At 43.2% G+C, this 24,261-nt stretch overlaps 1 protein-coding gene across 4 annotated transcripts in view; it reads left to right on the top strand.

Annotated features, from left to right (window-relative positions):
* Positions 1 to 554: 554 nt before the first annotated feature.
* HECTD4 (HECT domain E3 ubiquitin protein ligase 4) overlaps positions 555 to 24,261 on the top strand; it is a 64,723-nt gene continuing 41,016 nt past the window's right edge. For all 4 annotated transcript variants that reach the window (XM_014874963.2, XM_014874961.2, XM_014874964.2 and 1 more), the window contains exons 1-16: positions 555 to 740; positions 9,899 to 10,416; positions 13,082 to 13,171; positions 13,531 to 13,661; positions 14,675 to 14,783; positions 15,455 to 15,593; positions 16,743 to 16,913; positions 17,716 to 17,908; positions 19,262 to 19,423; positions 19,519 to 19,632; positions 19,840 to 19,980; positions 20,315 to 20,547; positions 20,946 to 21,091; positions 22,870 to 22,940; positions 23,430 to 23,535; positions 24,107 to 24,227. In XM_014874963.2, the coding sequence (XP_014730449.2) occupies positions 570 to 740; positions 9,899 to 10,416; positions 13,082 to 13,171; positions 13,531 to 13,661; positions 14,675 to 14,783; positions 15,455 to 15,593; positions 16,743 to 16,913; positions 17,716 to 17,908; positions 19,262 to 19,423; positions 19,519 to 19,632; positions 19,840 to 19,980; positions 20,315 to 20,547; positions 20,946 to 21,091; positions 22,870 to 22,940; positions 23,430 to 23,535; positions 24,107 to 24,227 (2,616 nt within the window). In that variant the 5' untranslated portion in view covers positions 555 to 569. The remainder of the gene's footprint in view (positions 741 to 9,898; positions 10,417 to 13,081; positions 13,172 to 13,530; positions 13,662 to 14,674; positions 14,784 to 15,454; positions 15,594 to 16,742; positions 16,914 to 17,715; positions 17,909 to 19,261; positions 19,424 to 19,518; positions 19,633 to 19,839; positions 19,981 to 20,314; positions 20,548 to 20,945; positions 21,092 to 22,869; positions 22,941 to 23,429; positions 23,536 to 24,106; positions 24,228 to 24,261) is intronic.

Raw genomic sequence — 24,261 nt, 5'->3', positions numbered from 1 at the left:
CGGGGTGAAGCTCTGAGGGGAGCGCTCCCGGTGCGGGTACTACACTCCCCGCGGTACGGACGAGGCGCTGTGCCCGGTGCGGGTGAAGCACCGAGCAGAGCACACGCGGTGCGGGTGAGGCGCTACCGGCAGCGCCGCCGGTGAGGGCGGAGCGGCGCGAGCGGTGCGGGGGGTGGAGCTCCGGCGCTGGGGGCGTGTCCCGGCGCTGGGGGCGGTGCCGCGGGGCGCGGGGGGCGTGGCCCCGCGGGCAGGGAGGGGGCCGGGTGTATTGTTCCCCGCGCGGTGCATGCCGGGCCCGCCTCAGCCCCCAACATGGCGTCGCGCTGTCAGCGGTGTGTGTGAGGCGGGCGCGGGACGCGGGGCTGCGGGCGGGCACGGCGGCTCCCGGAGCTCCCCGGAGCGCCGCCGCCGCGGTGGCAACGCGCCGCTCCTCGCTGCTGCCCGCCGCGCCCCGGCTGTCCGACGCTCAGGCCGCTGGGGACGCGCCTGCCCCCGCCCTGCCCCCGCCATGGGCGGGTAGCGGGACCCGCCTCGCCTCAGCCCTGCGGAGCCCCCCCGCCCTCCGCGCCATGGGGTCTCCGGCGGCCGCTTCGGCGGCCGCGGCCACCGACTCGGCGCAGTGGCTGTCGGTGAAGGAGGAGACCATCTTCCTGCACGACGGGCTGATCCGGGTCACCGACCTGGCCGAGCTGCCCAGCGAGATCATTGGGGTGGCCGAGCCCGGTGACACCGAGCTGGAGGTGAGGCGGCCCCCCGAGCTGAGGGGAGGGACGGGGCAGGGCCAGGGGATGAGGGGGAGGATGCCCTCGGGAGAGGGGCACGGTGGCAGCGGAGGCCTGAGGCGAGGAGGACGGGGGATGGGAGATGGGGGTGCAGGGACGATGACTAGGGCAGGATTCGGGGGCCGGGATGGAGGATGCTGGATGCGGATGCCGGGTGAAGGATCTGGAGTCCGGAGCCAGCCGGTGTCAAGGCGTTCTGCTTGTCTTGAATCAATCTAATTTATTTCAGATAATAATGAAAGTGGAGCTGGGCAGGAGGATGGTGAGGTGGAGGTAAATGTAGGGTGAACTGTTGGTGCGTCCTTGTTTTGAATCCATAAGCTTTGGAAATCAGAGCCGCGCTCACGGATTTCAGCGTGGCCTTTGGCCCTTTTATTTTTATTGAAGGTTTTTTGTCTTCTTGCTGTTACTTTTAGACGGTTTGTAATTCATCAGCCTTACAATGACGTGCTCAAGGGTGCCCGGGTGTTTTATTCAGCTGTTGATAGTGATCATTATTAAGGAGCCAGGAGGGCAGCCCAGATTTTCATCCCAGCTTTTTACCTTCCCAGAACTGCCCGTGGTGTTGGCTGCAGGCAGGCGGTGCAGCTGTTTTATCTTAGGAGGAGCCGCTGAAGGACTGAATGTCACGGATTATAGGTTGCATCTATTTTGTAGACTGCATTTTTTTTTTTTTTCCCCCTGTGTGCCTCCCTTCTCCTCTTTCACCCCACCCTCCTCCCCAGCAATGTGGCTCGCAATGACACAGGGGCTTTGTCACCGGAGCTGAGCGGGCAGGGGAAGGTCCAGCCCCAGCTTTATCTCCGGGCTCTATTTGCTCCCAGGCATTTTAGGCTGAAAAAAAAACCCCTTTTAGTGAGGCTTTAGCTGCTGTCTTGGGTGTTGCTGAGAAGAACCCAGTTCTGACAACATCATTGTTCATCGAGTGACGTGCAATCTTTATGGGCTTTGGGGAAACTTCCCCCCACCTTATCTAAGGAAAGATATTTTCTGCAGAGCGTGCGTTTTCTGTCCTGTGTGTTGGGACACTGGGGAATGGCACGGGAAAATCAGCTGCTGCCATGAAATGGATGTTGGCAAATATCACATGAACAGGAAAAAGGAAGATTTTAAGGTGGCTGACTTATCTCTGTGTGTATAAACATGGGATGATTCTCCCTTGTAATCAGACTTGCTCTGGCGTTCAGTGCAGCTTGGATGCAAGAAAATATTTTGATTGCATGGCATAGTTCTAGAAGCAGCATTGAGTTTAAAAGCTGTGCTAGAAAAATAATGTGCTCCCACAGCATTTTTATGTTATATCATAAGAAAGGAGGATATCCTTTAAAAAACAAACAAGACCTTATTTTAAGATCTTGCCAGCCAGGCCAGAAGTGTGTTCCAGCCTGAAACTTGACACACAGCTTCGCTTGAAAAACACTTCAGCTCTGGAGAATTTTTTGTTAGTGTTAGGAATGTTCTAAAACTCTAGTTGTTTGGGAGAGATAGGAATGGAATTGGTGCTACTGTGTCTTGTGCTTTATGACATTTATTATAACAAGCGTTGCAGCAATCCAGTGCCACTGATTCACACAATTTTTGCTGCTCCAGAGATTCTTTTCCTGTTGTTTGTGTTTGCAGCGCAAAACTTTTAAATAAATAATTAAATACGACTTTTTGCTGTGGTGCTTGTTTTTGATAAGTCTTGGTTTTGACTCATTTTGCTCTTTATTCTTAAGTCACAGCTTATTAAAGCCTTTTATTTCCATTCACTGATAGAATTGATGATCACAAGTGATCAGTTTGTTTTTCAGATATCTGCAAATTGGTTTAGTTTGGTATTGAGTGGAGAGGGTTTTAAAACATGAAATTTCACATGGTGCAAATGTTAAATATTTAGTTTGTATTTTACCTGCCTTTTTTAATGCTGTTTTTATTTAACTAAAGGTTCTTTGGTGATGTGGAATGGCTTTGAGGAGCCATTTTGTGGAAATAGGTGCACACATCTGATTGAAGTGTGGCCATGCAATCGACTGCTACACAAGAGCTCATTTACACTCTTTCTACTCCTACTTGCAGTGTAATAAATATCTTTGAAAACGGTCCAAACAGAAATCTCTTGGGATGTGCTATTGGCCAAGGGTAGGAGATGCTGCAGCTGCTGCTTTGATTAGGAAACTTCTTTAATTCACTTTTTGTGCTTCATCAGTGGTGGTCAGAAGCCTGGCTGAATTTCTGAGCCGAAGTGCTTAATTAAAAATGTATAATGTTTAATACTTTAATGGATATTTTTTTGGGGTGGAGAAGTATCATTCTGGTCTGTTTTGCTTAAATATCTCTTTAAAGAGTGTATTGGTGACTAATGTCAGTGTGTTTGGATGTGTTTCCTTTGTCCTTCTGTTCAAAGGTTCTGTCTATTTATAAAAAGAAAGGCAGAGGAAAAAATGTTACAGCACTGGTGTTGTGCCAAGAAAGGCTTATGAAAACTTATTATTTTGTTATTTTGACTCCCATGCAGCTTGGATTTTATTTTTTTGGTATATTTGTATACTCTTGTATTTATACATATATGTTTTAGTGGTATGTTGCAAGAGAAGATTAAGAGTATGTTGAGTTTTAAAGGGTGTGGAGGTTTTTGCTCTGGTTTTTTTTTCTGTGATGATGTGTGCCAACTTCTTAGATTGTTTCAGTGTATTTACAAAAAATGAGGACTTTTTTTTTTTTTTTTTTTTTAATTTGCTAGAATTTTGTAATGAAAAGCATGAACCAGCTGCCCCTGGTGTGGGTTTCCCACTAAGATCCTGTAGTCAGGAGATTAGTCAGCGATTCCAGAAGCCTTTGGACCTTTATTTTAAAACCTTTCACACAGAGAAATCTTGGAAAGAGCAAAGTCTTCTTCTTGGAGACAGCCCTAAGTGCCAGAGCTTCCACAGAGTGGAATGGACATTCAGTGGCTGTTCCTTGATGTGCCCCAAAGGGAACTGCAGAACTTCCAGAATCTTCCCAGCCAAGCCTCTCCTGTGGAGTCCAGAGTGCCAGGAGTGGGGTCAGGGTTTGTCTGAAGGAGGGGAGGTCCCTTATGTTGGAATCCTGAAGCCTGGCAATTTGGACCTTTCTGTGCTTTCTGACACTGACCCTCAAAAGGACACTGCTTTTGACTTGAGGTCTTGGAGAAGGCTTCCAAATTTGAGTGACAGAGGTAGAATCACTGATGTGTACTTACAATAGAATGTGAAGCCACTACCACCTTAAACCAGGGAGATTTGATGTGCCAGCTCTGCAGAGCCACCACGGAATCCCAGAGTGGTTTGGGCTGGAAAGGACCTTAAAGATCATCCTTAAAAATCATCCAGTGTCCCCTGTGCCATGGGCAGGGAACCTTCCTCTGGTTTTGCCATGGAGCTGGGAGTGCAGCTCCTCCCTCAGTAGCTGTTGGGATCATGTTTGGACTCTTGTTCAGCTCTGTTCTTTAGGACAGAGTCAGGTGTCACTGAAAATCGCCACCTTTAATCAAGTGGAAGGTGAAAAAATAATGAAAATGAAATAAATAAAGAGAAAGTGGTGGCCTTTCCTCTTCCCCCAGCATGGCCTGGGCTGGCCCTGCACAGAGAGGTTGAAGAGCTGGAGTCCAGTGCTCTTTTCTCAGCATGTGCCAGTCCTGTGACTGATTTGTGTTTGCCATCAAATGATTTAGACTGGAAGGTTTCTGCTAAACTTGGAAGTTTTCACCCATTTTCCTCTTGGCCCAGGGAAAACATTTTGTCACTTTTCCCTGATTGCTGAAGGAGAGAGCAGTTCCCTGCAATTATCTGGGTCAGTGCTTCCCAAACCTTTGTGCTTGTGACCTTACTGCCAGCTACAAGCATCACCTCTGTCATACTCCAAGTCCCTAATGCCACCATCAACAATTGACTCCTTCCTAAGTGGGTGACCTTTCCTGGGGTTGTGACCTCTGACTTGAAAACTGCTGATCCTGGCGTGTGGCAGCCTTGGAACAGCCTCATCCTGCCTGTGCATCCCCTTCCAGTGCTCCAGGGTTCCTCTGCCAGCACTTGGAATTTAATAAACTTCTCTAATAGGGACCACTGTGCCTCTGACTTTGGGGTTTTGAAATTGGATTTTAGGTAACCTTGTAGAGAAACACCAGGAAACTTCTCAAGGATGATTTTGCAAATTTGTTTCCCAAATATAGATCTTGTTACCAATTGCAGCTGATTAATTCAGTGATCTGCACTTTCAGATGTTTAAATTCCAAAGATTTTTCTTTACCTTTTGCAGTCATTTTCACCTCCTACTTGAGTAAGAGCCAAAGAAGTATTTAATGAACAAATAAAGAAACAACACTTTATAACATTTTATTTATTTTCAGCTTGTTTGTTCTCTGTAATTCATCTGAAATATGAAGGTTATTTAATAAATTTGTATGGTTACAAAAATTATTTGGGATAAAATTGTAAAAGATAGCAGTGTCTTAGTGCTTATTTCTGAGCAATGAGATTTCCAATACTTTCACAAAAGAAAATAGCTTCTACTTTTAGCTGAGTAGTAAAAACCTGCACTGCTCCACACAGGACTCAGCAAAGGCTTTGGACAAGAAAATAAGGTTAAAATTTCTTGGAGCAGAAAACATTGCAACAACCTTGAGATTTGTAGTTTTTAACTGCAACACTAAAGCATGGTGTAAAGTGCAGCAGCTACTAAAACGTCAGGGAGAAAACGTTCACACATATTTATATATTTGACATGTGGTGTAGCCAGGAAAAGGCCTTAGGAATTGTTTTAGTAGAAATTCAGGTGGGTTTTGCTGTTCCCCAGCAGAGTGGGAGACAAAGAGCAGGGACCCAGGGTTGTTTATGGAGCAGCTGCAGTTGGGATGGGTATTTCAATCTTCAGGCTACCTTTAAAACTGTCACTTGTGCTCTTTCTCTTACAGAATAATCCATACTTTTTGTAATTCAGTGTTTTTACATTGTTTTATTGGTGTTTCTAGAGACAAAAGAGCTGAGTAAACAAGTGGTGCTGCCTCTGTTAACTGTGTACAAGAGGAATGACCTTATACCTGTCATGGGGTGGTCAAAGTAATGGAATTATATTTTTTCATGCTGCTTTTAAAGATATTTTACAAATTTGGGGTTATTTCTATTTTTCTGTCTGATTTGTACCTCCTGTGAGATGGGATTAATGCATGTTTTATACTCAGGGGGGTATTAGGGATGTAATTGATCCTGATAAATGTTCCACCATCATCTTCTGTGTGAACTTCACCCAGTTGAACTCTGGAGGGAAAGAATTAAATGTTATTGGGGTGATTTAGAGGCTTCCCTTTCCAATATGCAACTTTAGGATAAAAACTCCTCTTTGTGCACAACTTCACTGCTCCTCAGTTGCCTGTGTAGCAGAATTAAAATACACAGAATTAAAATACCACCCCACAGGCAGCAGTGCCAGCACCAGGGAGAGGACAAGGGGCAGGACTTGTAGCCAGAGGAAAAATTGCCTTTTAGTGACAGCTCACATTTAAATTTACTTAATAGGGTCATAAAACCTCAGGCTAAAACTCTTCATGTATATTAGTGTGTGTTAATTGTACTTGGTCTGGTATTTATTACCATCAGAGAAACATGCTGCCCTGAAAATAGGGAATGTCAGCCACTCCTTTCTGGAGCAGATTTGGCAAAAATTCTGTTTAATGGGAAGAATTTCCTGGGTAAGGTCATGTAGTAGGATGCAAAAGGACAGATATTGGATCCAGTGGGGAAGATGACACCTCCCTGTGGTTCATCTAAAATCATCTAAATACCTTTTGTGCTTCTGGATGTTGAAGAAGATGTTAAAGACCAATTAGAGTGATTGAACTTTGGCTCTACCATTTTCTAATTAAAATATTGACTAAAATCGATTTAAAAGATCAAACAAGGAAACAATGTGTAAAGATAAGGTACTGTAAAATTAAAATAGTGCCAATTAAACTATTTAATAACACAGATTTTAGTTGTATGTAAGTAGCTACTTGGGTAACTCGTTCTGTGGCCAAGTGATGTGTTTGTTACATCCTCTTTATCCTCTTTGATTCTGTTCAAGCCTTGTTAGTCAGGAATGTTTGGAGTTGGGAAGTGATGGATCAGGGGCTGGTTCAGGTGAGGTTTGTGTGGGGCTGGGTTTGGAGCCTGTCCCTGACACTTCCCCAGGGAAATATCAAGGCACCCCAAAAGGCTGCTGGAAATCGGTCCCAAATCAGAGCTGAAGCCCAGAGGCAGCAGGAAAGGGAATTTTATCTTTTATAAACACTGGCAGTTGTGATGTCTGTATCAGAATTTGTGAAAGAACATGATGGGGGTTTTCTTGCATTTTATTTTAACTTGTTTTGACTTCAGATAGTTGGAAGATGACAAGCTTTGCCTGGAGATATGAGAACCCTGGCAAGGGCTGGGATTCCTGTGTGGAGTCTTTCATGTATCCAGAGGGAAGCACTGATGGATGTGGCAGGGACCAAATGAAATTCTGTCACTGTTGGGCTGGGAAGGGCTGGGTTTGGCTCCCAAGGAGAGCCAGAGCAGTTCCCTGGGATGTGTTCAAACCCTGGAAGCTCCTGGGGTGTTTGGCCCAGCCTCTCTGGGAACATTTGATCTTAAAGCTGCTTTTTGGAGTAGCTCTGGCTACTGACCTCTAGTAAAAAGGCTTTTGAGGAAAGCAGCCTTTAATTTAATTTGCTGAAGTGGCCTGTGTAGCAGATGACCTCACAGCTTTCTTCTAATATCTTGTTTTCTGGAAGTGCAAATGCCACCATAGACACTCAAATGGTGTTGAATAATTAAGGGTTTTTTTTTTTCCATAAGCTGTGTGTGAAAATCTGATGATGTAAACTGCATTATCAAAAGTCTCTAAGTCCCATTTTGGAATGATCTTGTAAATCTGTTGAAGCTGATGTGCTTCCTGTATCATTTACCCAAATTAGGGCTCATTTCCCTCATGAAAGGCTGAAGAGAAACACTCTTACCAATCCCAGACAGACCACACACACTTTTAAAGCAAATTGTGAGCTGTGAGATCAGGCAGAAACTAAAACTTCAGCAGGAAAAGGCTTTTCATCAGCAAAACTGCACATATTTGACACTGACTCGTCCTGATTGCCACAAGACAGACTCTGAGCAGTAGAGCCATATCAAAGGCAAAAAAAAAATTTCATTTTTCTGTTAAACTGTGGGATTTGAGAAGCAAGACATGCAACACCAAGAACATCACAGCTTGTCTTTTGTGATGGTATCTTTGTTATTACCAAAGACCACAGACCTGTTTTCTTCAGTATTTAATTCTGAAAATGCAAATATTAATTCTCTTTTTCCTCTATTTCTGCAGCTTGTTGTCATTTAGTGGAAAATCCATCCAGTTTAGTTCAAGAAAATCAAAAGCCAACTGTTGTAGAAAGTGATTCCATCTAGAATAGAAAACAAATTTATTTTTGAGACAGCAGAGCACACAACAGGAGGTGGTTATTTTAAATGTATAATATGTGGTTTAGGAATTAATATTCATAATCTCTTGTAGAAATTAATTAAAGGAGGTTTATTAGGTATAAGGAGCTCAATACAACATCCATTCAAGTGTAATTACAACGTGAATTCCTTTGGAGTGAACTTTTCCTGGCTCTAGTGGTGAATGTCCTACTGCAAAGCTGTTTCCTTCCCTTTAGTCAGGGGCTGTGTGGCACTGGCAGATGTGATTTGTCCTGCAGCATTTTAACAAACTGTTCAGGAGTCTGCAATTAGCCAGAAACATTCATTTCATGATCTCTATGACTGCTGCCTGCAATTAAAAAATCCCACAAAACAAACAACCCTGGATGCAATTCCCTGTGACAACTTTGTCTCTCAAGTTCCCCTTCCCGTGTTTATATTTATTTATTAAATGATGGAAGGACATTTTTACAGCATAAAGATGGGCCAAAGATTGTGTTTGAGGGTGGATGAGATGAGGCATTTTTGGACCATGGCCAGAAGCTCTTTGGACACCAAATTCCTTTGGACACTGGATCCAGGGTATCACAAAATGCTTGGCTCATGGCTTTCCTTGAGCCTAAGTGACTTTGCTGATTTCCACTGTTGTTGTTTGCTGGAAGGAGAAAAGTTATCTGTAAATTACTTAAAACTCTGAGTTTTCCAGTCCCAGGCTGGGTATTAAACCATAAATACATTTTTGTGTCATGCTTTGTTTTCTGTTGTTCCAACTTGGTCTCCAGTTTTATTTAGAAGTGCCAGAAAAGCCTCTTTCTTCTGTCTGAAATGATGAGGAGGAGACTTTTAGGGTTTTTAACTACAGCAGCAACTCGAAGTATTTTGAGAAAGGTGTAGCTAAGTGCAAGATGATAAAATTTAAGAGGGGGGGGAAAAAAGCAGGGCAGGGAGAGAGTGTAACAGAACTCTTGGTGAATTGGAGAGAACTGGTTGGTTTGTTTGTTTATTTGAAAAATGTGTTTATTTATTCCAAAACTAGAACAAGCATATTCTTATTACACAACATTAGCGACCTATTAGTTTTCATAGAAGGGCTCTAAACCCCTGGGACCCTCCAACCTTGCAGATCTTTTGAGGTTTTTAACAAAATTGCCTCGATTACAGAAAAAAGCTCCAGAGGAGGGGAATGTTTATTTTCCAAGCTACTATTTCGTGTGTGTATTTTTTCTTTACTATCTGTGTTGTTGTTGTTGTTTATTGAAAGCTTAAAAATCCCCGTCAGCAGCCCCCAAAGCTGGGTTTGCTGAGGATGCTGACTCAGCAATGCCAGGCTCACAGAATCCCACAGTTGTGGGGTGGGATCTCTGGACATCCCTCAATCCAAACCTGGAGCAGGTGATAAAGGGACATGTCCTGAGAGGGGGGCTCCACACCCTCCCTGGGCAGCTGTCCCAGTCCTTTGCCATCCTCCACGGACAGAGGTTCATGTGTTTTAGTTTATGGCCAGCACTCCTGGGCACAACTCCACTCACCTGTTCTTTGGCCCCGAGTGTAGCTTTATCCATTCCCAGAAATTAAAAATAATATTCCTCCATCTGCTGATCTAAAAAATCCCACCGCAACCATATGGAATTTTTTTTCCCCCCTTTTCAAAACCTCCATAAACACCCACTTTTCCTTTCCTAGATCCTGACCTTCGAGACCAAGAACCCGACGGAGCTGGCGGAGCGTTTGCGCTCGGTGTGCGGGAACCAGAGCAACGCGTACGCGCGGCTGCTGGAGTACCGGCTCAATGCCCTGCGCGGCCTCTGGAACGCGCAGCGCCAGCTGGCCCTGGAGGAGCAGCACGACCGCGACAGCTCCGGGGATGAGGAGGCGCTGGCGCTGCTCAAACGCCAGGGCTTGTTACAGCAGCCCGAGCAGGCTCCTTTCACATCCCGCATGGGCCTGCTGCTGGTGTTCCCGCTGATCCAGTCGCAGAGCAGGACAGACCCTGCTCTGTGTAACATCACTGCTGAGGTGCTGCTGAATTGCCTTCGGGACTGCCAGCCCCTGAGCCTGACCAAGGAACCGGCTGATTGCCTCAATGGCATCGAGTCCCTGCTCTGCTCCTGGCTCGAGGACACGGCGCCCTCCGGCCAGCACATCCCCTACAAGCAGAAGGAAAATGCTGCTGCTGCCCTGGTTGCCTTGGCCTGTGCAAGGTAAGGGAGCTGTGCTGAAAGGACACAGAATTGTGGGATTATTAAGGTTGGATGTAAACATTTAATATTTAAATTTAAGGGTTAACGCTGAGGTTTGGTGTAAGGTGAAATCCCAGCCAGATGTTCCCCAGGGGTCACAGGTGCATAAAAGTTTACTGGCAAAATAGAGAGAATTAAGGAATTTTGCCAAAGTCCAGCCATGATTCACCATTAACCATATCCTCAAATTCCACATCTGTGGTTTTTGAACCCTTCCAGGATGGTGACTCCAGCACCCCTGGGCAATGCTGTGGTTGATATTCATTCTCTCTTTCCACTGAAACAAATCAAAAATTATGTGACTGCATTGGTGATACTTATTTTTAGCTTCTACCAGCCTTTCTGATATTTAAATATTGGGTTGGAAAGGGTGAAACTAAGCATTTCTGGTTTGCATGTGTTTAGCATATGCAAAAGCAGAAGGATCTGGGTTAGCAATGCCTCGTGTGCATATTGCTGCTTCCACTGCAGTGAGCTGCTCTAGGAATGGTTCCAAATGTGTTTATCAGGGAGAAAAGTCGTCTCCTTTTCCCTTTGTCCTGCCCTTTCGTGCACCTTTCTTTGGCTGGAGAAGGTGGCACTGCCAGGTTTCAGGACAGTTCCTTTCAGATTTGATTTCAGTGTTGTTTCTCAAATGTCTGGAGGTATTTTTTCATTTTTTGCCAGTGAAGAGTTCGACCATTGTATGTTAAAATACCCCTTGCCCTGCATGGGTTTGGCATCAGGTGATTGAGGACAAAATGTTCATAATTGCTTTTAATCAAAACCTACTTTTATTAGAGGATGGGGAGAAGAGGAGGAAATACAAAACCTCTGCAAAGCCCCGTGAATGTTACAAAAGTTTAAAGTTACAAGGAGCCTTTTGCAAATGTTGGATTGAATATTTCACCAGGTCACAGCCTTGTCTGTGAAGTTGTACTCTGATTTAAGATGTTGGAGTTCCCAGGATATGGCATGATTTGCTTTAGGAGAAGGTTTATTCAAATGAAACCTACTTAATCTCTAGTGCACTTGTTTTAATGAAGTCAATGAGAAATTTATGGTATGTGGCAAATTATTCTGTCCTGACAACTGCCTTATCTGAAAGGCAATGTACTTGAACATAGCTCAGAGAAATTGGATTTGATAAACACAATCTCATTTCTTTTTTTTTTTTCCCAGATGTCAATTTGCAGGAAATATGGGATGTTCTGTTGCAGCTGAGCTAAATTTCAAGTAGAGCTTTTGAACTTCAGGTTGATCTTTTATTTTCTTTGCAAGTCTGCCTTGCATTGCTTAGGAATTTGAAATACCCATTGTGCTTTGTTCACCTCTGAAAGCCTCACACTTTTCCTTTAAATATCTAAGTCATGTGTTGAAGAAAAAAACCTTGGAAATGAGACTATTATTGACATTCCTAGTTGCAATCTTGGGTGCTTCTTATTGCTAAAAATAAAACAACAGGGTAAATATTGCTTTAAATAATTAATTGAGGTGCTTTAATGTGTTTGGTGTCAGTTTTCTCCAGGCTGAGGTTTATCAGTGAAAGCAAAGAGCTGAAGATGTCACTGGGGAAAACAGGGATTGGGGTGTGGAGGAGGAGGAAAGCTTGGGAGCTGACTGACCACATGTGACAGCAAAAGGTTGGATTCAGCAGAGGGCAAGGATCTCTGCAGCTGATCACTCCTGTTTGTGAAGAAAGCAGCTCATTAAGACAAAGCCAAATTCTCCTGCTTAGGTGGGCTGTAATGCTTGGAAATAAAGCTGCCACATCTTCCAGAAAATGGCCCTGACCCTTAAAACAGGAATTGTAAAATACAGATTTTTAAAGATGTTTGGATCGTTCAGATTTGGGGTTGTGAGGGGAAACCTCATCCCAATGCACAAATTGCTCAGCAGGGGCAGTGCAGGGGCAGCCCTGGTCTCTGGGAGCAGGGACAGGACCCAGCAATGGCTGGAGCTGTGTCAGGGGGGTTTAGGGTGGATATCAGGGGAAGGTTCTTCCCCAGAGGGTGCTGAGCACATCCCCAGGGAATGGTCACGGCCCCCAGGCTGCCAGAGCTCCGGGAGAGTTTGGACAACGCTCTCAGGGACAGGCTGGGATTGTTGGGGTGTCTGTGCAGGGCTCTAACTCAGGATATTCCATGATTCTGTGCAAAGTAATCAGAAATTTGAGTTGGGAAAAGCATGTCCAGCTGGGAGTGCAGCAGCCCTTGCTCACACTTGGGCTCAGCCAGGAAGATCCACGGGTTGCACTGGAGGTCTAAATGTGGTTCATCAGCTACAAGAAATGCAGAAAGAGCTGCCTCAGGAGCAGTGCTGAGGTGTTTTATCAGGTCTCTTTATGAAGATTGCCTTTATGAACCTGTTGTTGATGACCCAGCCCATGCCTGCTGCTCTCCCTCCCTGCTGGGGCTTCAGCCTCTTCCAAAAAAAAAGTGGTGGAATTTAGGCCAGAGGTTCCCCAGCATTTTGCCTGTCCCCCTCTCTTCCTCCTTGCCCATCCTCCAGGAAAGAGCTGCCAGGTAGAAAAGAAGCTGGTGCCATATCCTGGCTGTGGTTCTGGGTGTTCTCCATGGCTGCTGTTGTGTGTGTTCAGTCTGCCTTCAATAGACATCTTTAATTCATGTTTTTCTTGTCCTTTTAGAGGGTCGCTGAAAACCTTTGTTCATACAGTGCATCTATTACAGAAACAGACTGAGCTGGGGTCCCTGCCTGTGGCTGATGTTCTCTACAGGTTTGTGGAACTTTTCTCCTCAGAAACTTTTCCAGCAGCTCTGAAAATGTGTGAAGTGCATGTAGGAAGTAATGTCTTTAAAAGTGATTAAAAGGCTTTAGAGTTATTGAAAGCTTTAGGGAAGATTGAGGTTTAGTCATGTGAAGAAGACATTAGAAGATCAAATCTAAAAGCATTGATTGGGTTTTGGGTATTTTGTTTTTATTTTTTTTTTTCATTAAATATTGATGATTCCTTTAAGTGGCTTATGAACTGTGACAGCATAATTACTTTAAATACATCTTTGTCTTAACTTTTAATTTAGCCAATTTTTCCTACTGCTACTCTTCATGAAATTTTATTTGATTTTCTGCTTAAAGGTTGTTGCTTTTGGAGGGAGGCCCTGGATCCCCCTCGTGCCTGCTTGGAGGGAAGCACATCGTGTCCTGGGGCTTTGAGGACATGTTACCTGCCCCTGATGCCAACACTGGTGCCAGCAGTGAGAATAAAGGTGAATTATTTCACCCCTGTCACTATCAGCACAGGAGGACAGGATGCTTTAAATGCTGATAGTTGTTTAAAGATGAATGTAAAACTTTAGAGTTGAGGTTCAAAAAATGTTGCTTTTTGGTTGCTGCAGAGCAGCTGCTGGTTTAAACTGTCAGGTTGTGTGAAACAGTCCAAAGCAGTTGATCCAGTGACCCTTCCTGACTCCAGTGGGAATTTTTCAGAGGGGTCAGACAGAGTTTGGATATTATCCCCTCTTTAGAGCATAATCACTGCCCCTGCAGTGTCCCTGTGTTCAATAGCCAGTATCAGTGGCACAGCAAGTTTATTTTTAGAAGTACAAGTTCATTGGTTTTCTTTTCCCCTCTGCTTTTGTTTCTACCCAGTTGATTTTGAAGTTGTTTTTTTAATGCTTTCTTTTGTATTTTATTTCCTGTATTTATTCTCAGCTTTTACTGCTTTGTTTGCTTACTATTTTTGTAATAAATAAGAGTTGACATGGTTTTAGAAATATTAGTTCAAGCTTTGATGACATTTAATGCAATCCATAGGAATTAAAAATTTGAGTTGTTATTTTAGGCTACCTGCAGATTTATTGGAGACATCTCTTTTTAGGTGTTTAGGCAAGAGACTGAGTGGACTTTTCCCTCTCAAGCTGAGTGTCCAGATCTTGTGAACTTCAATAGATTGACTGGACTTGAGTCCCATCTTGAGTATTAATAATTACTGCTCTGTGTTTCCAACACACTTTGTCCTAATTGAAGTGTTCAGAGGTGGAAGGATCTGAGCAGCTTTAGGAGAATCACAGATTTCATTCTTTTTCCCTCTCACTTTTTCCCATCTGGGCACCTCTGAGGCTTGAAGGAGATGTGAAGAAACCCACAGGGTGTCCTGCACTGTGTCACAGCAGCTCTTAGAGCACCAAACAATAAATTCAGTATTACAGAAGGGTTCCCAGGGGGACTTGCCAGCTGCAATGTTACAGAGCTGCTCTCTGCTGTCCTTCTCCTGCTGCAGATGCAGACCTGGGCCGGTGCCTGGCAGCCGATGGGCTCTACCTGTACACGACCAATTCCGTGGGCAGGGGGATCAGCAAACTGGGATCAGGGCTGCATGGAACTCTGAGGTAAGGGACACTTTTCTGCAGAGCTGCTGAGACCCAAAAATTCCTGATCTGGGAAAGCTCTCCCAGATGTTGGGAGTAGCAAGATTGGAGGATATGGAGCTTTGAAGGAGATGATTTCTAAAGTCCCTCACAACCCAAAACAGTCTGTGATTCCATGAGACTGTGAATTTTCATTAAATGCTATTTTAATGTGTTGGGTTTCTCATCTGAAATTCTTCTTGTGTGTTTTGTCTAAAATTAAAGAATAAGTTGAGGTTGGAAGGGACTTGTGGAGGCCATTAGTTCAACCTCCACAGCAGCAGTATTTTAGATTCAATTTTATTTTTTAATGTCTAATGAGTTGGTTGATTCTTTGCTGAGAGGTATGTACCACAGACCAGTTCTGTGACTTTTTATTTATAGCTGAGTTTGAGTATTTGTTTGCTAATTATGTCATTCATTAAGTAATTAGTGCAGCTGTGACTCACTGTACCTCCTTGCTTTTTCATTGCTTGAAAACCACGAGGCTTTTTACACTTAAATCCTTTCACAACAAAAACTGCTGACTTGAATAGAAGTTCAGTCAAAGTTCAACACTGTGATTGTGAGTTATTTGATAAAAAAAAAACAAAAAACCCAAAGAAACAGGGCAGGGTTGAAGGGGTTTGAACATGCTGGTGGGTTTTTTCCAGGGGGTTTGTGTACTGCCGGAACGAGGAGCTGGAGACGGGCTGGGTGGCTTTTGGCAACGGCAAACTCCTGCATCGGCCCGTGTCCTTTGATAGCAAACCTCACTACCTGTTCCAGCTCGTGGATCAACATACCCTGCAGGTAAAGGGGACAGGAGCAGAATCACACACGTTGGAGCTTTAATTTGTTTTATCCTTCAAGTTTCTTATTTTGTGAAACTGCATTTTTCTAACCCAACCTTGAAGTGGGGTGAATGTGTAAGTTGTGGTAGAGATTCTACTGTTTCAGTGTGGCTTATACATAAATATATGTACTTATCTATAATTACACTGTTCTGTATTATGGGGTACTGATAGAGCTTGTTCATCTTGGAGGAGACTGAGGGGAGATCTCATCTCAATCCACAGTTTCCTCAGGAGGGGCAGCTCTGTGGGCAGGGACAGGACCCAGGGAACAGCTGGAGCTGAGTCAGGACAGGCTTAGGTTGGGTATCAAGGAAAGGCTCTTCCCCCAGAGGGTGCTGGGCACTGCCCAGGCTCCCCTGGGAATGCTGAAGTCTGCCAGAGCTGCAGGATTGTTTGGACACCACTCCCGGGGTGCACAGGGTGGGATTGTTGGGGTGTTGGATCCCTGTGGGTCCCTTCCCACTCAGGATATTCTGTGATTCCACTGCAGTCACATCTTAAAGCAATCAAACAACTGCAAAATGGACTTTGATTTAAATCAATAATGTGTTCTTCCTGAGCAGCTCTTTGTTCTTCCCCTGTCTCAAAATTCAGGTGCTGTTTCAGATCTGGTTGTGTTTGTACATAAACAACTGTTGCCCTTTGTAAAGCTGGGGTAGTTTGTTTACTTTGGGATTTTTCCTGCTGTGGTTTTAAGGATGGATGTACACATTTATGTCCAGCGTGTTTCCTGACACTGAGAATGTTTAGATTCCCCTTTTCTTCTCAAGTTTCAAGCAATGTTTGAGAGAAGTTGCAGAAAGTAGGTGACTCAATAGGATGTGTATTTTCCTTGTGGTACTGTGGGTTTGTTCTCCATCATTAGAGAAGAGATTATCCTTTTATTTTTAGATAGGTTAAATTTGAGATCTATGAGCTGGTTTGGATATTTGGCAAATATCACAGAATAGCTGTTGGTAATAAATCAATCTAATGCTACTACTAAGTCCAATATTAAGCCTCTTCTGGACTAACTGCATTTGATGTCTATTTATTTTTCATACTGTTCATACTTGTAAGGCCAAACTGTCAAATCAGACCTGTTAAGATGCTTTCTGTCTCATAGGTATGTCAGATAATCCCAATGCCAGTAAATCACTTCCCAGTTGGCAGCACTATGACCACCGTGCATCTTTCTTCAGATGGCACCTTTTTCTACTGGATTTGGTCTCCTGCAAGCCTCAATGAAAAAACCCCCAAAGGCCACTCTGTCTTTATGGATATTTTTGAAATTATAGTAAGCAAATCGTGTGTTTTCTATGCCTGATGTTGGTAGCATAAGCCAGTTTAATTAAATAACAGCATTTTCTAATTGACATATTAGGATTGGATGTTTATGGGTGTGATCTGAATGGATTTATGTGAAATAACTCAACAGAACAGAAGGTGAACTGTGCAATTCCATCTCCAGTGGATTATTATATTTAGCAATATGACTTCTCTTGTAGCATAAAATGTATTTTTTATGTCTGTATTTCTGCTCAGCAGAGGAGGATGGAGTGGGATGGTGGAGCTGGAATTGGGAGGCTGTAGTAGTACAACTCATGGAAAATCCCTAACACTCTAAATCACATCTTCATTAAGAGATGCATTCTGCAGTAAAACATCCCCTGAACGTCATGGTCTGAAGAAATCACTGCTCACACTTTTTGCCTGGAAAAATGATTCAGAGCCAAATGATTTGCAAGTGAAACACCACAAGAAAATACAAGAGGATTATATTATTTTTAAGCAGAGTTTCCTAAATAAACTCAAGTTTATGACGAGCAGTTCTGTCTTTAAGAACAGGCATAAATAGAAGATATCCTATTAAATATCTCAAATACATTAGATATCTTCTCTTAAATTATTCTCTTGAACCATGAAGTCACAAACAACAAAAAGTGATAAAAAACAACAAAAAGTTGATTTCAGAACTTTGTTTTTGCAAGAATTTATCTCAGCAAATTTTCACTTTGTATTCCCACCTGATATAATTGGGGTAATCTTTCACCTATGGATTTCAACACCTAAAGTACTTTTCCCTTCCATTTTACTAGGTAGAAAATGGCATTTGTATAGCAAATCCTCTGCAGGAAAGAATAATCCTGATGAGGAAAGAGGGGGAATCAGCCAAGAGCATCAATGAGATGCTGCTGAGCCGCCTGTCCCGGTACCGCGCCTCCCCCTCGGCCACCCTCGCTGCTCTCACAGGCTCCACCATCTCCAACACCCTCAAGGAGGACCAGGCAGGTCAGAAACTTTTCACTTTGCATTCCTTAAAACACACACCATCCATCCTGCTTATTGCTGACCTCTTAGGACAGGTTTAAAAATTAAAAAAAAAAAAAAAAAGTGTGATTTTTGTCTTTTTCCCCCAATTACGTAGTTGGAAGGTCCACACGGTATTTGTTTAATGATGGAATTATCAGTTCCTTTGCTAAATTAGGATTGTGAGGAAAGTTTAGGGATGGAAAATGGGAAGCACTTTTTTCCAATTCCATTATTGAACTAGTTTGGGGAATCTGATGTTGCATTTATCTGCTGGCAGCTCAACTGGGCTTCTAACTGGTGTGTAAAAGTGGCCTGCAGGTTAGAAAATGGAATTATTGGTTCACCAGTCACTGGAATATTACAAATCTTAGGTGATTTTGCACCTTTTCAACATCATCTGCACAATGTTTGGGTATTCTTTTATGGAAACAACCCAAGTTAATGAGGGAATCTTGAATGAACTGCACTGATGGCTTCCAGGATGATCTGGAGCTTTGTTAGATTTGTCTGAAGATTTTATTCAGTTTCTCTTGAATTATTTCTTTTCTTCCTTCACAAGTACATGAGTTTTCTTTCTTCAATTTGAAACAACTAAAAGTAGTTCCATAAAAATAAATTATACATGAAATGGCTCTGCTTCCAGGGAATTTGGCAAGGAGTTAGCTCGGAGAGCTATTTTAAAGGTTGTGTTTTGCCATTTAACATCTCGAGTGCTGCAGAAAAAGGAGAGTAAATGGCTATTCTTGGCTAATTCTTGAGTCAGCACTCAAAAAGTGTTGATCAGCTGTTGCAGGAGGGGGATCATTTGGGCTGTCTATGTTTCATGAGGAGCAGGAGAACTTAAAGCAGTAAAAATGCATAGTGAATCTCAAGTGGTCTCTGTGAGGAGATCATTTGACTCCAAGTGCTTTCAATGTAGTTATCACCACACAATCCTTAATAGTTTTGGTTGTACCTAATTTTTTATTTATTTTATTTTGAAGTTGTTTTCTTTGGTTGAATAACCCGTGAAACTCTTTGTGGCCTTGTGGGGATTGATGCTGAATGTGTGAGGTTGGGAGGCCACAGAGGAGTCGTGGATGCTCCATCCCTGGAAATGCTCAAGGCAAGGCTCATGGAGCTCTGAGCACCCTGATCTCATGGAAGGGGTGTCCCTGTCCACGAGGTTGGAATGGGATGGTTTGAATGTCCCTTCCAACCCAAACCATTCTGGAATTTTGTAGAAACTTCTTAACAAAACTTCTAAACATCAATTCCTTTGGAACCCCAAGCAGAGCTCTGCCTTGTTCTGCACGAGTGCACTTTGTGACCTTTCTGTGGTGCACTTTGCAGCTGCCAACACGAGCTGTGGGCTGCCCCTGAAGATGCTGAGGAAGACCCCAATTTACACCTGTGGGACATACCTGGTGATGCTGGTGCCTCCCCCGGGGGGCTCGGGCAGCTCGGCCACGCGCTCGCTCTTCGGGGGCACCAGCGCTTTGTCCTCCTTAAAAAGTAAGTGAGAGCCATTTGTGGCAGGCTGGCAGTCCTTGGCTGTCTGGAATGCAATAAACTTCGGAGGGATTGATTGGAGCTGTGTTTCTGTGTAGTTCTTGCCTCCAGCCTGGTGTTCAACATCTCGGATGGGCAGTTCACCAGCAGGGCAGATCTCATCGATGCTGCAGGCAGCTCGCTCGGACGGGGGGCTCTGGTGCCAGGGCTTGGTAAGGAAAACAGCAGTCCCTGAGATCCTAAACAATCCATCTGGGCTTGAGTTTGCAGTCAGCTGCTCTGCTGTGGGGTGGGGTTGCATGTCCATGGTGAAATTCTATCAACTTTTAAAGCAAATAGTTTGGGTTTATGATGCCTATAAAGATTCTTCAGTCTGGTTTTCTGCTAAATTGATGTGTGAAATACTTTCCTTGTCTCAGGTGCCTGTTATGATACAATGAATAACATGATCTGGACGTGCTCCAACGATTATATTGATCAGTGGTGCAATCCTGGGAACCAGGCATTCCACTGTGTGTGCCAGAGGCTGGGAGTGAGTCACGTCATCACAGAGCCCAAAGGTGAGGGGAACCCAGGAGTCAGCACTTTGTACAAAGGGGAAGTGAAACACAGGAGTGGCAGAGAAAAACAGACAAACTGCCTTGCTGTTAAAAGCTGAGTTAATTCCTGAAAAGAGTTGTAACTATTGGTCATGGTTTAACTTTGATTTAAGGGAGGGAAAAGTACAAAGTGAGATATGTGGAAGATTCCAGATTCTTGCTGCCTTCAGCACATTAAAAAGGTGTTCTGGGCAATCCTTTGATGGCCTGAAGTTGATTTATTGCCTTTTAGAAGCAAAGGCCGATGATGCATTCTGTGTTTATAGACAGCATTTGAACTCTCCTCTCCTTCCAGGGGATGCAACAACCACAAATGAGGTCATTAACCAATTACTGCACCATGTTGGTGCCATGTGCATCCACCAACTCAACCTCCTGGCAGCCAGCAACAACCTCCCCATCAGCAATTTTTTGGGCAAGCAGCATCCCATTGAAGCCCATCACCTGAGCAGCATCTGTGACATTATGGAGAAGGCCATGGTCAATGGTGACACCTGCATCATCCGCTGCATCCTCGTCGTCTTCCAGGTACAGAACCTTCAGTGGACCTCAAAATTCACATGGAAAAATGAAAATCTTGGTTTGGAGTACAGGCAACCACTGGTTTCATTTTTATTTATTTTATTTCTTTTTCTCCATTGGAATCCATGTAATGGAGGTTAGCAGTGGCTTTGCAGTATTTTCTATATTCATTCAAGAGCCCTAATTTAAATATAATCTCTATCATTACAGATTAAAATAAAACACAGAGAGGTTATTTCCTTGTTTCTTTGTATTTCCCTCCCCTCCATTTTTGGTTCAAAATCAGATTCTGACTCTCAGATTTCTAGACCCACGAAAGTAATTCAAGAAATTTACTGCAGAAAATAATGTAAGTAATGTTTATAATTGTTTATATTAATATTGTTGTGTTTAATTTTTCTTAGGTGGTTTTTAAATTTTTCTTCAGCCCCCAAACTGAAAGGAACAGAGACATTGTCAGAAGATCTGGGCTGTTACTGTGGCAGTTACTGATGGCCCCAAGGGATCAGATCTGCTCTGAAATCCAGAAGGAAGTTTGTCTGGCTATTAGGTGAATATCTATTTTATCAAGTTCAACCTAACTTAGATTTTTGTTTCTCTGAAATGTAGTGACAGATAAACATTCACATTGTATTCAATTTAATTTTACACTCGTAGGAAAAAATGTAGTGTGATGGATTTTAAGACATAATATGATAAAATTATTACAGTTTGTGTCTATGAAGAAGAGAAATACAATGTGTTGTCTTGATGAAATAACAGGTAGTAATGACTTTCTTACTTTTAATTAGTTTCTTTTTTAATTGCTTTTTTTAAAGTGTTTTTTAATGTTTATTATAAAATAGTTGCTAAATCCAAGCAAAGTTTCCTTGAACAAGTTCCTGTGGTGTTCAGGCAAAGGCAAAGCTGCTGTTGGCAGTTCTTACCTCAGTGTTTTAAGTGGTAACCCTGGAGTTCTCCTGGACAAAAGGAACATGAGGAGAAGCAGAATTAATAATACTGGGGGGGATTAATAATACTGGAGCAATGCTCTGAGACTGAAGGCCCATGGAAAGAAACAAAACGTGTGCTTGTATCTCCTGAAAAGGAGATAAGGGAAACCTCAGGGCCAAGGAATGCTGGCTCCAGTGTGCCAAGGACAAACACAGCCTGCATTTTCCAGTGGGAAGTGCTCCAGAGGTTGAGAACAAAATCTTTTGAAGATCAACCTGCATTTTCTTGGTGTGAATCACGACATTCCAAATTTCTCTGGCTCTGTGCAACTCTGAGTGAAGAGTGATTTGGCTCAGGAGGATTACCTGGCATTGTCAGGGTTGTGTCTCCTGTCACCTGCATGGATCCCTTGTAGCACCTGAGTGTTGCAGTGCTTTGTTAAACAGCTCCAAGGTGGGGACTGGCTGATGTTTCCTTCCTCCTCTTTTCTCCCTGGGGGATTCTGGTGCCAGTGGAGCCCTCAAAGGGAGCTGGCAGTGTGTGATAACTTTTCCTGAGGTTTCTATCAGAGTGGATCAGCATGAGCCAGAGGGAAGGAAGCTGCAGTAATCTCTGCTCTCAGTGTGAAGCTGAAAAACATCTCAGGTTTTGGTGTTTTTTTGGTTTTTTTTCTGTTACTGAAAAAGAAAAGGGAAAGGAAATGGCAAAGTTGTGTAATGATTTCAGCACTTCAGACAGGCATGAAATGCTCCTTTGAAGTGATTGTGATCTCAATGGGGGAATTCATATAGAAAGGACAGAGTTCATCACAAGTTAGAGGGAAAAAAGTCTCCACATGGAATGTTTCTGCAGAGCTGGGGTGTTCCTGAAATGCTCCTTCCAGAATCTTCTCTGTACCTTAAACTGAGACTTCTATAGAGCTAGTGTCCAAAAAGTACAAAACTGTAGCAGTAGTGATTTCTTGATTATTGTATTTTTATTTTCCACTGTTTTTGGCACAGAGAAGCCTCAGCTCTTAACCTCCAAAAACTCTGGTAATGGGGTTTCTCTGAGCCATCATCATTTTTCCTGACATCTGTTTTTTAACAAACTGTGCTGCCCTGTGTGCAAGTGATGAATGGGGAGTTTTCCAGAGGGAACCAAATAGCTCTTGGAGAAGTTTTGGGACCTAAACAATAAAATGTAATTGATTACAAGAGATTCCTGGAGAAAACAGTTGCTTATGTCCTAATATTGATGTTAAAATCTGGGAGATGCTTTTCTAAGCCTTTACACAGACATTGTAAATGTTCCATCAGGTGCTGAGTCTGTGGTGCTATTTGTCACATGTCCACTGAAATGGTTTTGTTCACTTCTAAATCCATCAAGTAATGCATGGTTTTATTTTTTCCTTAGCTCTGGTTTAAATATCCTGTATCCTGGAGAAGCAGAAATCAATAATTTATTGAAATTGGTCTTAACTGAAGGTGAGAATGTCTGATTGCCTGGTGAGAGTGGGGTTTTTCTGAGAACAAAAAAAATCAAAGTACATCTCAAGCTTAGAGGGAAAACAATTAGGGGTATTGGGCACTACTCTGCTTTAAATCCATGCTTTTCTAGGAAATTATGGAATGCTTCAACTTCCAAAAGGCTGCATGGCCTAGGGTAGGCCAAGTGGAAAAAAGGAATATTTGCCAGTGGTGTTAGAGCTCAGTGAAAGGGGAATAATATCCTTGAGTTCACCAGGAAATGGGAATCTGCCCTTGGAAGCAGCTGATGCTCAGTCATTTGTTATTTCACAGCAATGTGTTGGTGCTCAGTGCTGGGAATTTCCAACAGTGCCATGGACAGGAAAAGTGCTCCCAGTCTGGGACAGCAGCCATTCCTGAGCTGTGGTCTGTGTAAATGAGGGACTGGGGAAATAAAATCTAGTTTGTAAAATGCTCCTTTGCAAAAGTTTTTTATTTTCCTTTTAGGAGAGAGGAACAGTGGCCTCTCCCAGCTCCGGGATGTTATCCTGACCAATTTAGCTGAGCAGCTGCAGAACAACAGATTTGGAAGTGAAGATGATGATCATTATAGGTAAAAAGTCTCTCTTTACAGGATATTTTTCTGTTATTTTCATAGGTGAACTTGCAGGAACTTCTGTTGGAATTGCTTGGTGTGTTCCTGCAGTGTGATCTGAATGTTGTTTGTGTCTGTGGGGGAAGATTTCTTTAGGGTGAGGGAGAGATTTGATGTTTTAGGGCAAACTTTGGATGCTTCTGGACCCAGACTGGGTTTGGAATTCTTTGTTCCTTGCCATATTCATGGTAAATTTAAATGATAATTTAACAAATACGATTTTATAGCATTTCTGTGCATATCATAGGTGACTTTCCAGCAGTAAAACTGGCACTCTCAAGTTCAAGCTGGGAGGAGTCTTTTATAGGAAATCAGATAAGAAACCAGATTTTCATCAGCACAGTGCAGCAAAGCCCTGGAAATCTCTTGTACTTGTTAAACTTTTCAGCCTTGAGGTTTTTGGTGCCTGAATTTGAAGTTTAATCCTTGTTTAGGTGTCCCATAATCTGGGATCCAGAGTGAGCTGAGCTGTACAAAATGCTCAATAATTCATGATTAACGTTTCCCCCCTCTCTTGCCTCTCTTGAAGACTCAATGATGAGCTCTTGCACTACATCCTCAAGATTGTTGTCCGAGAATCTTGTGTCTTAATCACCAAGTGCCAAACTGTATCTAAAGATGACTTTCAAAGGCTTCTTTCAACTGTGCCTGTAAGTAAAATGTGTTTTGATAAAATTATCTCTG

Source organism: Sturnus vulgaris, chromosome 19 (genome assembly GCF_052056855.1).
Source record: "Sturnus vulgaris isolate bStuVul1 chromosome 19, bStuVul1.hap1, whole genome shotgun sequence".
In the NCBI taxonomy this organism is placed as follows: domain Eukaryota; kingdom Metazoa; phylum Chordata; class Aves; order Passeriformes; family Sturnidae; genus Sturnus; species Sturnus vulgaris.
This window is presented reverse-complemented; position numbering and strand designations above follow the sequence as displayed.